This window comes from Malaya genurostris, chromosome 3, assembly GCF_030247185.1.
Source record: "Malaya genurostris strain Urasoe2022 chromosome 3, Malgen_1.1, whole genome shotgun sequence".
Classification (NCBI taxonomy): Eukaryota; Metazoa; Arthropoda; class Insecta; order Diptera; family Culicidae; genus Malaya; species Malaya genurostris.
In genome coordinates this window covers 32,918,744-32,931,378 of record NC_080572.1, presented here as the reverse complement: position 1 = coordinate 32,931,378, position 12,635 = coordinate 32,918,744, and the positions used below count along the sequence as shown (strand labels likewise).

The 12,635-nt window shown below is 35.8% G+C and overlaps 1 protein-coding gene across 1 annotated transcript; it reads right to left on the bottom strand.

Annotated features, from left to right (window-relative positions):
• Positions 1–307: 307 nt before the first annotated feature.
• Positions 308–6,882, bottom strand: LOC131436752 (galectin-6-like). The gene is made up of 5 exons (XM_058605640.1): positions 6,706–6,882; positions 6,199–6,646; positions 5,957–6,130; positions 5,820–5,899; positions 308–992 (listed from the first exon to the last, which is right to left on the bottom strand). Exons 1-5 carry the CDS (start codon positions 6,730–6,732, stop codon positions 894–896), a joined length of 828 nt encoding a protein of 275 aa, XP_058461623.1. The 5' UTR covers positions 6,733–6,882; the 3' UTR covers positions 308–893.
• Between the last annotated feature and the right edge of the window lie 5,753 nt (positions 6,883–12,635).

Below are 12,635 nucleotides of genomic sequence, written 5' to 3'. Positions count from 1 at the left end.
TTTTTTTTAAAGACGATCAGATTTTTATTTACCTCTGCTTTCACAATTCACAAATATATTTGCAGCTATCATCTTTTCAAAAACCATTTGACACACTCTTTGTATTACTTACGTTCTACGAGAACGTTACGTAGTTTTTTTGGGTCTGGATTTTTAGTTGTTTTTGCGTATGGATTTTAGTTGTTTTTACCTTTATGTGTCTGTATTTCGGACAGTTTTATTAGCATGAAAACAAATTTACCCGAATCAGTTTTTTATTTACCTTAAAGCGGATTAGAAATTACTTTCACAAATTGTAAACCAACGCTTATGAAATTTAACCCATATTTATATATTTACCCTTAAGTTGTTTCATAAACCTTCTGATGGCTAGTCCACATAGCTGAAACAATGGTTATTTAGTCGATTAATTTTGAGCTGGAAGTTTTAAAATTGTTTGAAATGTTCACTTTGTTTCAGAACTGAAATAATTACTGGGGCACACCAACATCCGCCAGCAGTCTCAGCGTGCATGAAGTGACAAGACAACTGTCAATGTCATTCGCCTAAAAAACTATTGAAGAGATGACCATGGCATGAGCTTTGTCGAAGACTCATATAACTAATTCTGACCGTAGTCGAGTCGCTTCCCTCCAGAGTTATCGATCTTTATTGTTCCCTGGGTTCTCCATCAAAAGGCGTAATATGATTGTGACCTGCAACAACATTATCGACCAGTCTCGATCGTTCGAGATTCATGAAGAATGAATATGATAGTGAAAACATCCAGTTTATTTATTTATTTATTGTGTTGTTTTAAATATATTGTGAACCTAAAGTCAAGGGGCTCATTAATAACAACTAGAATGCATAATACTCGTTGTATCTCTAGACATCCGAATTGGTTTCATGAACTATAAGCGTAATCGCTTCGACAGTAAATATATTCCGAAACCTCCCGCCATTGCAAGTGCAATCAATTTTAGAGCTTTAAACAGGATGCAACAGATTTTCTGAAAAAGAATTCTGATAAGCTTGTTTGTAAAGTTTAACTTAATGATTAAATAACAATAATTTGGAACAGTTCGCTTTCACATCTCATCCAAGTTAGTCGAAAAAACAAAACCGCTTACGTTCGGAACGGAAGAAACCAAGTACAGTATTGTGTAGTGAATAATATAATGATCTCGAAATGAGTGAACCAAACGAACAAAAGCTACCGCCGACACGAAAGAATACAATTATTGCTGACTTCAGGCAATGCAAAATTCGACCTTCGATACGAGAACTTGAAGGTTTGCTTAAAGAGCTAATGCATCTTGACATTAAACGTGTGCTTTTACTTCAATGCAATAAGACAAATAATGTTGTTTGCATCCAGTTTTATAAAGAGTTGAATGCAATGCAATTCGCAAAATACAATAACAATGTGCACTATGTGAAGCACGAGAACAATAAGTAAAACATTCCAGTATATATGGAAGATGGTGCTATAGAAGTGCGTGTGCATGATCTTCCCTCAAGCGTCATCGATCCTCAAATTCGCGAAACTATGTCCCAATACGGAGAGATTCTCTCTATTGAAAAAGAAGAGTGGAATAAATTTTTCCCCGGTAATCTAAATAGCGTACGTTTGTTACGCATGCGCTTGAAGAGGCCTATACCTTCATATGTGACATTCGGTCAGGATACAAGAATCCCGTGCAAATCACTTGTTACTTATGACAATCAGAATGCCACATGTCAATATTGCCAAAAAGCTGTTCACTATGGTAAGCCATGCGATAAACTGGACAAGACAACTACACCAAAGGACAACGGTGCTTCCTTCACACCCACCTTAAGCAACCCCAGTACACCTGTGGCAGCCACCAACAACAACGAAACTATCAGTATCCCCTATAGAACAAAGTACACCAGCTGCAGTTAACAACTTACCATCCAACCAACCAGCAACTGCAACCAGTGTACAACAAGGTGCATCTACAGCAACTAGCAACGAACTCAAGACGCAAATCAACAACAATACCACCGATGCGGCAAAGGATGACGAGACGAGCCACGAACAAAGTGCCCCTCAATCCTTTCAGGAGGGTAATGGAAGCTCCTCTCCCCCTAGAAAAAGCGTGACAACGAGATCCAATACAAAACGCGACCGATCCAAGTTCTCCGGCATCGACTTTTTTTCTCTTTCGGCTATGGCTGAGCTGCACATGTACACAGCTGCATGTGCAGCTCAGCTATAGACTAAGCAGTAAAAAATGCGGATCCGAAAAGCTCGGATCGGACGAATCTTCAAGGAAGGGAACAAATAAAAGTCGTTAGGGTTAGACTATATGGCGAGTGGATCCATCGATTCGACATTTTGGGTGCTCAAATATTCGGTTACTTGAGCCGATGTGTGAGAGCTGGCATTATCGTGATGAAGAAAGATTTTGCGTTTTCCTTTTGTTTTCCTTATTTTACGAAAAACGTCTGGCAACCAGGCCCGTACCCAGGATTTCGTTTCGGGAGGGGCCCACAAATAAGAAATAATGCGTCTAAGTGATGATTCTTGTGCATTTAGTATTTTTTGTTTTTTAAAGAGTGAGTGCAAGTATGTAGCATTTTAAGTGAATATGTACTCACATATTTCGGATTGGACAATGAGAGATTTAAGCAAAAATTTCTATGTGTCAAAGGGAAGGGATCGATTTTTTCATTTCTTCGAGTCCTAGTCCCATAGTTCGTATTCGACTTCTAGTTCTGGAAAAGCTGAGTGATGAGTATCAAAACCTTCAATTTCAATGATGTGTTCGTATAAGCCACGATGTAAGAAGGAACAAATATTTCGAAACTATTCAGTAAGCTCTTCTAGTTTTGCAAAATTTGTTGGTTATTTGTCGAACAGATGGTCAAGCCGATTTTAACAAATTTATATTCAAATGAGGTGCCTTATTATCCCACGTGATACTGTTTAATTTCATCGAGTCAACTTCCGTGTCTGGATCAGAGATGCCTGCAGATTTGTTTGTAAATCAGCAGATTATTAAAATAAGCTGTAGACATGTTTCAGTTGCAGACTTTTTTGTAGACTTTTGAAAATCACGTTTTTAGTAGACGTTTGTAAAAATTTACCGATTGTTTAAATTGCCGCGATCTTTTTTTTTTGTTTGCTATACCAATTCCGTGCTTCATTATTTGAAGAAAATTTGGAGTTCGCGGACTTTTTTCTATGATGTGTTTGCTCAGTACTAATCATTTTGGCACTTTCTGATCATCCAGTACCATTTCCTTTAAGTTTGACATTGATTGTAATCACTGAGCGACTTTTGAGCCTCGAAAATAAATTTGATTGCAAAAAGAAGCGTTTGAAACTGGTTGATAAAATCTTCTAATGAGCACATCTTGTTAGTTGATAACCAAAAAATTCATTTCTGTTCCTGATTCCGCAAATAAAAGTTAAAAATCCTAAAATGGAAATTACTTTACTTCGATTTCGGGAGGGGCCCGGGCCCCTTCGGCCCCCCCTCTGGGTACGTGCCTGCTGGCAACCAAATATACCAATCAGAATTGACGGTCTTACGATCCTCTAAAGTAACGGTAGCGATATTTCTGTTTGTACCGAAAAAATAACCACCATTTTCTTTGAAGTTCTTCGAGTGCGAACAACTTTTTTTGGATTTAGTTCTTCTTGAAACACTCATACAGTTGACTGCTATTTAGATTCGGACTCATATGAGTAAATCCATGTTTCTTCACCTGTGTAGATGTTATGCATCAAATTTGAAGCACCGCGAATGATTTTTTTCAGCATTTATTTGCACCAATCGACACGAGACACCCATAGTGTTATATACCATTCGACTCAGTTCGACGAGATCGGAAAATGTCTGTGTGTGTATGTATGTGTGCACTTTTCGAAGATATTTGAACGTGCTCAATTTTCTCAGAGATGGCTGAACCGATTTAAACAAACTTGGGCTCGTTTGAAAGCTACTGTCGAGCTTTTGATCAAGTTCAAAGATCAAATGGCTGTGACTTTTGGTTCCGGATATATGATGGTATAAGTGACGTAACCGATAAAAAGCGTTGTATTTATACGCGCTCAATTTTCTCAGAGATGGCTGAACCGATTTTAACAAACTTGGGCTCGTTTGAAAGCTACTATTGGGCCATTGATCAAGTTCATAGATCAAATGGCTGTGACTTTTGGTTCCCGAGATACGATGGTATAAGTAACGTAACCGACAAAACACGTTGATTTTTACCGCTCTTATACATATAAGGGTGCCAATATTTTGGGATCACTTCTAATTTCGTAAAACGCTAGCGCTCAAAAGTTTAAGCACCTCGAAAAATGTCCTCATGCAAAATTTGAGCTAAATAGGAGATGCTGCCCGGCGGTTAAGGTTTGAAAATTTTCGGTCTTGAAAAAGCACCATAGAGGAGTACATGAATTTTCCAAAATCGAAAATTTTTTTTTGATGTCAAAACTCTTAAAACTGCATAAAAAGTCGAGATTAAGTGTCATCTCAAAAAAAAAATTTGAAGCTAATCGATCTATTGTTTTCCTACCTTTTAAACAAATATTCTCCCGGAGAAATGTTGACGGAGCTTGCCGTTGACGGACGTTGAGGTTCCGGATCGTGTGAATGCGCAAAGGGAAAACTTATTTGAGTAATTTTAACGGAGGCTGATGTTCCGGTGACGGATGAAGCCGGATCGTCTGAATCGTACATAATAAATCATTGCGCGAAAATGTTCATGATTGAACTCCATTTTTGCTGTGGTAAAATTTTCAACTAACTGTAAACAAAACAAATAGCGCTCAAATGACAGAATGTTCTGAAGATGGTAATTGTTAAAAATATTAAACTTTATGATGGGAGCGTCAGGTCCACCGGGTAACACTTTGTGTTTCCTAGTACGAACAAAGCACGGATAGTTTAATAAGTAGCATTTAGTATTGTTTATTCATAATTATCTCTAAATTCATCAAAAAATGGATCAGTTAAAAACTATCAAAAAGTTCTATAAACGCTGTAAACATTAACGGATGATTTGTTAAAAATATTTATTATTTTCTAATATTTATAAAGAGGTCGCAGTGTGACAGTTAATTATTATGCATCATCCAATTTACCGAAAATCGACAAATTTTAAGCAAATTTTTCATTGCCGACACCTGGTTTGTCAATTGTAGCATCGATAAACATTATATCGTTTCCAAACTTAACATGGGTGGTGTGTGCGAACGATTTATTAAAAAACAGGTTTGAAGCTGATTCGAATTTTGGTTCAATGATTTCAAACATCGTTTATCATTGATCGCTTAGTTGAAACAAACTTTACATGGTCGAATTTTGAACACTGAATTAAAAACTTTAATTCGATGTTTACTGGTAACATTTTTGTATTTGAGTTTTAGCAACGTTTCAGTAAAAATATCTTCTTGCTTAAAAGTCAATTATCTGGGAAGCAGTTCTGAAGATTTACACAAATCGCGGTTGCCTATTCATTTATGGCATGTTTGTTTACATATTTTTGAAAAGCATTTGTATTAATATGAAATAATTTCAAGTGTTGAGTGTTTCTATGCATTTCACTGTGGATTGCTAACTAACAGAATAAGAGCATGGCTACAAGTTCTACTAATACTGACAATAATTTCGGATCAGAACTCGAATACGTGATATCTGGCTTATGAGGCCGGTGACATTTCTCTTTAATTACCGTACAAGGGTTATTTGTATGAATTAAGCAAATGTAGAAAAATACAAAAATATTATTCGATTCATTGAACCATTCCGAACAATTCCTATTTATAAAAAGTTAATTATAGCTAACGACACACTTACCCAAAGCACAGCAACCAGAATCTTATACTGCATCGTACTTCCACTATCGAGATTTTTATGCATAATTCCTGGTAGATTCACTAAATGAATTGTAAGCCTAAATTAACCGTTTCCGATGAAATAACAACAAAATATACTTAGCATAGGTGGCGGGATTATCATTGAATGATTGAAAATTGAAGATTGCCCAGCCTGCTGGAATACTGTAGGCATTGTGGTAAAATATTGTTGATTATTGTGTGGCCATGTCGGAAAGTGGAATGCCACGAGTGGAGAATGCGCTGAAGCCGGTGGATTATACACTGGTGCACCTTGAATGTGAAAAGAGATTGTTGGTAAAGAATAATTCTTTCATTGGTTTTTTTCATAGTAACTCTACTTGGTAGCACACTGATCACTTTGGGAACCGAACTCCAGTTTTTGTATTTCACGGAACTTAACAGACATCCACCGTTAATAAAAATATAACGAGCCATTTGCACTGGGCATCGGTATTCAAATTTGGCAAAGGTGCTGTCATTGATGGCGATATCGAATCCTGTTACTTCAGCAGAAATGGAAAGTTCAAATACTTCATTGAAATTGATGGGACTGTTTGATGAGCGTTCTTCTTGTCCCCACTTTCCTCCGCAGCAAGTGTTGTGAAGAATTTCTCTGGTTACCGGTAGAATATTCAAATGCATAACAATATCATCATTTGAATTCAAAGACTCTCCTGATTGCAATTGAATTCGACAGTCACCATTCGGTCGATTAACGACTCCTTTAATTCGAATGCAATACCCAGGTTGCATTTCAGTAGGAAGTTTTTCCATGAAGGGAAGTATCTGAAGAAAAGAAGATATCAAATTGAAATAGAATTTAATTCGTTTAGAAAACCACTTACTGTGGATAGCATCCGATTTGTTGTCATGATCAAAAATTCACCGATTAGCCAAAATCAATCTTCGCAGGTACCAGTCACATTCAGTAGTAATGCTGGGTCGACAGTGTTCTGTCCAGCAAAGTCAACGAATTCATCGTGCAGAACTGGATAATCGAAAGTGTGACATTGAAAACATGTTGTAAATTGCGCAAGAGAGACACGCCAAAACACAAACCCGCGCACTAATTGGTTACTGTAAGGCGTTATACAATACTTGGTCGATTTTACTCGTTTAGTGATAGTGCTCTGGATAAAGATTGCAAATACCTACAGCTGTTTTGCATGTAGGATGTCGGCATCACCAATTTTGGGTTCCAATGTGAGCCTTTCTTCTTTTTGATGAATTGTCCTAAATCAAATGGACAACTTACGTATATAGCCAAGAACAAGTTTGTAAGTAATCATCGTGTGGGTGCGCATCACGTGCTTGGCATTTTTAGGTTTAGCGAATTACCAATCGATTCTTGTTCGAACAAAATTGGTTTCGATATTAATTTGGAACGATGACTCTAAAATTTATATATTATTCCATTACGCTAGATTACACTGTGTTTAATAAATATCGAGATAAAAATAAAATGAGTGTTACATTTTTTAAGCATTTATGTGTCGTGCTCAGCTATTATTACTATATTAACACTCATGAATTGAAAGTTCAAGAAATCGTGACAAGATATAACGGTGCTTGAAGTCATTTAACACTGACGCTGTACGATTTCAACATAAGGTGGTACTTATGTGAAAATGACAAGTTCAAGTGACACGTACTCCTGGTTATTTTAAACTGTAATGTATTCATCACAGGATTAATCAATCAATAATCGTTTCATTTGTGTAGTCATCGCGTTATATTGCGGATTACTCGCCTTCCAATTAACAAATTGTGATAAAATCGGTACAGCATCTTTGTTCCGGTAATGTCACGGAAAGATTAGTTCGAGAAATGAACGGCCGAATGCAAAAATCGGACATATACTACTTGGTAATCCGATTAAGTATTTTTGTATACAAAAGCTGGATGTTCAAAAACACACAAGGATTTTACAATTACGGTTTTTCTATTGAAAATACTTGAACGTGGTGGTGGAGAGCTCACTTCGTCCGCGTCCCTTTTCGCTATCTTTTTTTTTTCAAATAGCGATTCGACAGCAATGCTATCATTTTTTTCAGCAGTTCATATATCATCGTGTTGTAATTTGATCATCAGTTGCATATTTTATATCGAATGTACGTGAAAGCGATGGCATTGTAAGGGAGCACGTATCTACAGTGTGACACCAATTATATTATTATAACACATTTATCATGGGGACGTAATGGACGAGGGAATGTGGATAGCCAGCCCAAGTCACTTGAAGGAAACTTGTTTCCTTGATTATTGAATTTACAGCGCAACCCAAGCAAGGAGAGCTGCTTCGTTCGTTCATTAGTTCATGAATATGTGCGCCAGCTGATGACTATGCTTCATGTAGTTATCATTTGATGAATGGTTCTCATATTAAAGATGCCTAAGAGAAAACTAGATTCATAACTTTTTGTTCCGATGAATATTAATTCAAGGGGTAAGGTCACCATGCGCGTCAACGAAATCGGACAATTTCAGAAAGGTTTTCCGGAAATATAGTGTAAGCTATCGAAATTTATTTTTCAGTGTTTAATCAAGTGTACTATAAAAAAATTGTTGTTACATAATTCCGATAAAAAATAGTCTCTTGATGACTAAGTTGCTGCGGTTAGTTTTCTGGGAGGTTCAAAGCGAGCAAACCGGCTGTGTCTTATAATTCAAAGCAGGAACAAGAACCAAGAAATTGTTTTAGTATATACGAGGTCTGTTCAAAAAGTTCCCGGAACTTTTTAATTGCGCGCGTCTGGAGAGTCCGGTGGTCAAATTTTTTTTGTGTTGGTACATATGTCCCCAATGTATGGTGAAATTTTCAGCTGTATTCATTGTTTACATTCTGTCTTGTAGGGGCTGGTGTAGACGTGTTTTTTTAAGCTCGGCGATTTTTGTTAGTTTAAAAAATGGAAGAATTGAAGAGTCAAAAAATTTGTATTAAATTTTGCGTGAAAAATGAAATAAAGTGTAACCAAGTGTGCGAAATGTTACAGAGAGCCTACGGTGAGTCTACTATGAAAAAACAAGTGTTTACGAGTGGTATAAGCGTTTCCAAGATGGCCGCGAAGACGTTGAAGACGACGAACGCTCCGGTCGACCCAGCACGTCAATAATCGATGAAAATGTGGGAAAAGTGGAAAAAATGATTATAGATGATCGCCGAATCACTATTAGAGAAGTTGCTGATGAAGTTGGCATATCAGTTGGCTCATGCCATCATATTTTTTCAAATGTTTTGGGCATGAAACGAGTGGCAGCAAAATTCGTTCCAATTCATCGTTGCTTATTCGTGATTTTTTGGCTAGAAACAAGACTTTAATCATGCCCCAAGCAGATATCGCTCCGTGTGATTTTTTCCTGTTCCCAAAGTTGAAGAGACCCATGAAAGGACAGCGTTTTTCATCGATTGAAGAGATAAAGGCAGAATCGCTGAGAGTGCTACAGAGCATTACAAAAAGTGACTATCAGGGGTGTTTCGAAGACTGGAAAAAACGCTGGCATAAGTGTATTATATCTAGGGGGGATTACTTTGAAGGGGACCATATAGATGTAGAGGAATAAATATATATTTTTTTAGAAAAATGAGAATTCCGGGTACTTTTTGAACAGACCTCGTATATTATTAACTAGTATACCACGTAGGGATTCCGACAATACCAATATTTCGAAAAGTTCTAAGCATATAAGTGAAAAATTCAATTTTTTACTTGTAACTTTTATAATGTATTGTTTATAAAAAAAAGTTTACATCATATCAAGAAACGTGGTATACTAGATAATGTGTTTATAATAGTCTCCTCGAAATTTGGAAACAATCAATAAAGATTTGTAGCTGCTATGAGTTCGCCCGATTTTGAAGATCGTATATCGATAAAAAAAAGCGTTTAAAGTTGTCTAAAGATGCATGGACGCGTCTACGGCCATGGAGCGAGGAATTGCCACATGAAAAGTCGGATGATACTGCCATTCTTTACAAAGGTCGTGTCATTAATGCTCTGAAGAAACTACAGACAGGTCTGGACGCTTTAACGGAATATTTTACAAGCTGGAAAATTGTGATCAATGCAGCAAAAACTCAGGTCATCTTGTTTCCACATTCAAGATCTCCAAAACTTGTTCCATCAGACGAATGCCGAATACGATTCGGTGATGAGGTCATTCAATAGTCCGATGAAGTTATCTATCTAGGACTCACCTTTGACAGACTTCTGATATTCAGGTCACATGTTGACAACATCGTTCAAAAATGCAGCATACTCATTAGGTCTCTGTATCCGCTGATTTGTAGAACATCTAAACTGGGCCTGAAGAATCAGATGGCTGTCTATAAACAAATCATCTACCCCACAATTGAATACATACGCAGTCCCTGTTTGGCGGGGCTGTGCACGAACGCACAAACTTAGGCTTCAGCGCATTCAAAGTAAGATCTTAAAGATGATTCTAAATCTACCCCCTTGGACAAGGACTAGTGAAGTACATAAGATCGCCTCCCTGGATATACTAGAACAAAAATTCGAACAATACTGTACGAAATTTGAAGAGAGGTGCTCAATCTCTGATATACAAATAATTCTAAATTTGTACGTATTAGGTTAGGGATAGTTATAAGTAGGTAGATATTTTATTAATAATTAAAATAAATATTATGACTAACATTAGTATGTAAAATAAGAGTAACTAAAATACCTATTATCAATAACGAATCGTATGAACAACAAAGATGAAAGGCCAAAGGGTCAAGAAAATTGTACTGTAAAATGTTGATGTAATACACAAAAAATTAAAGTAATAAACAAATATTTATGCAAAAAAAAAATTCCTACCATTTGCTGAGCAACTGTTCCCGAAACAAGACACACGAGAGCAACATCGAGGACCTGTCGTCTCACTGTTTCCCGTTCTGCGAATAGGAAAAGGAAATTTGGAAAAGGGGCTGTTCGTACACCGCTGCCAGTAGCAGGCATAAAATGAAATGTGATGTGAGAAATAGCGTCATTTAAGTTAAAGCAGCTACTCTGAACGCACGAGACACCGTCAGCACGATGACACCGAAAACCGGTAGAAAGGCAGCCAAAAAGTCCAGCAAGGCCCATTCAAAGCACTTTTCAGTGCTAAAGATCATCCTAAAGAACTAGTTGAATTTTGTCGCTTTCATATCATTTTCTGAGCAACTGTTACCGAAACAAGACACACACGAGAACCATCTCAGATCTCAATATTTCCTACCAAAAGATTCATCAAGATGGAAATTAAAATAATTTGTACCGTGATGATGTTGAACACATCTTTATACTAGTATGGGGTCGTGTGGAAATATGCCATGTTAAACAGGGTTGCCATATATACAAGTTAAACTGTATTTTATTTATACATGCATATATATATATATATATATATATATATATATATATATATATATATATATATATATATATATATATATATATATATATATATATATATATATATATATATATATATATATATATATATATATATATATATATATATATATATATATATATATATATATATATATATATATACATATATATATACCCAAACCTCCATTTTCGTAAATTATATATATATATATATATATACCCAAACCTCCATTTTCGTAAATTATATATGTATATATGTATTAATATACGTGCACATGTGTGCAAATATTAGTATTTCCTTATACATATAAATATTGGTGAAGTAAATGCGATCATTTATATGTATAAATATTTACACATATATGCAGACGAGTGAGTGTGTAAGCATACATACATACATATATAAGGTTCGTAAAAGGAGGTTTGGGTATATATATATATATATATATATATATATATATATATATATATATATATATATATATATATATATATATATATATATATATATATATATATATATATATATATATATATATATATATATATATATATATATATATATATATATATATATATATATATATATATATAGATTAATCTATATTGTTATTATTATTATTATTAAAATTACTCTTGCATACCGAAGATCGTCGATAGATTTCAAACAAGGCCCATTGCAATTGTTTCGTACTGAAATTTCGAGAAGAATCTGATATCTTCGAACTTCATAGCTTCAATAAAAATAAACTACAGCAAATTAAAAAAGAATTGTTTCAAGTTTGGAATATATAGTTGTAGAATAGTAGCTGTAACTAATCTGTACTTTAATGTAGGTGCATCGCTTCAAACTCTATTGGTGAAAAAGGAGAAACCTTGCACAATTCATACAATCAATCAACTAACGCATTTTTCCACAATCGGTCATAGCGAACACAGACGCAAGCTGCACCTTGAGCTTGTTAATCGACTCTAAGTTTCTTCCAGTTATGATAAGATCATTGACGTACAGGACAACATACTGCTCGTCATCCTTACGAATTCTAATGTACAGACAGTAGTCGTGCATTGATCGAACGATTCCCAGTTCCTCGATCTGACTGTTGAACTTTTCATTCCAACAACGTGGAGATTGTTTCAGATCGTATAACGACTTCAGCAGCTCACATACTGTTCCTGGTGGAGCTTCGACTCCGTCTGGAACTGAAATTATTAAATTGTCTCTCTCAGCTCTCCATGGAGAAAAGCCGTCTTCACATCCATTTGATGAAAGCAGAAGCCTTTGTGTACACCAACCGCAAGTATGATCCTGATCGTTGCAATTTTGGCTACTGGTGCATACGTTTTGTCGAAGTCCAATCCTGGTTTCTGCTGGAATCCCATGGCGA

Coding starts and splice junctions, on each gene's coding strand:
- LOC131436752 (XM_058605640.1), bottom strand. CDS start 6,732: ATGACAACAAATCGGATGCTATCCACA. Junction 6,131..6,198: donor AGTGATCAGTGTGCTACCAA/GTAGAGTTACTA, acceptor TTCACATTCAAG/GTGCACCAGTGTATAATCCA. Junction 993..5,819: donor TTCTGGTTGCTGTGCTTTGG/GTAAGTGTGTCG, acceptor ATTCTTTTTCAG/AAAATCTGTTGCATCCTGTT.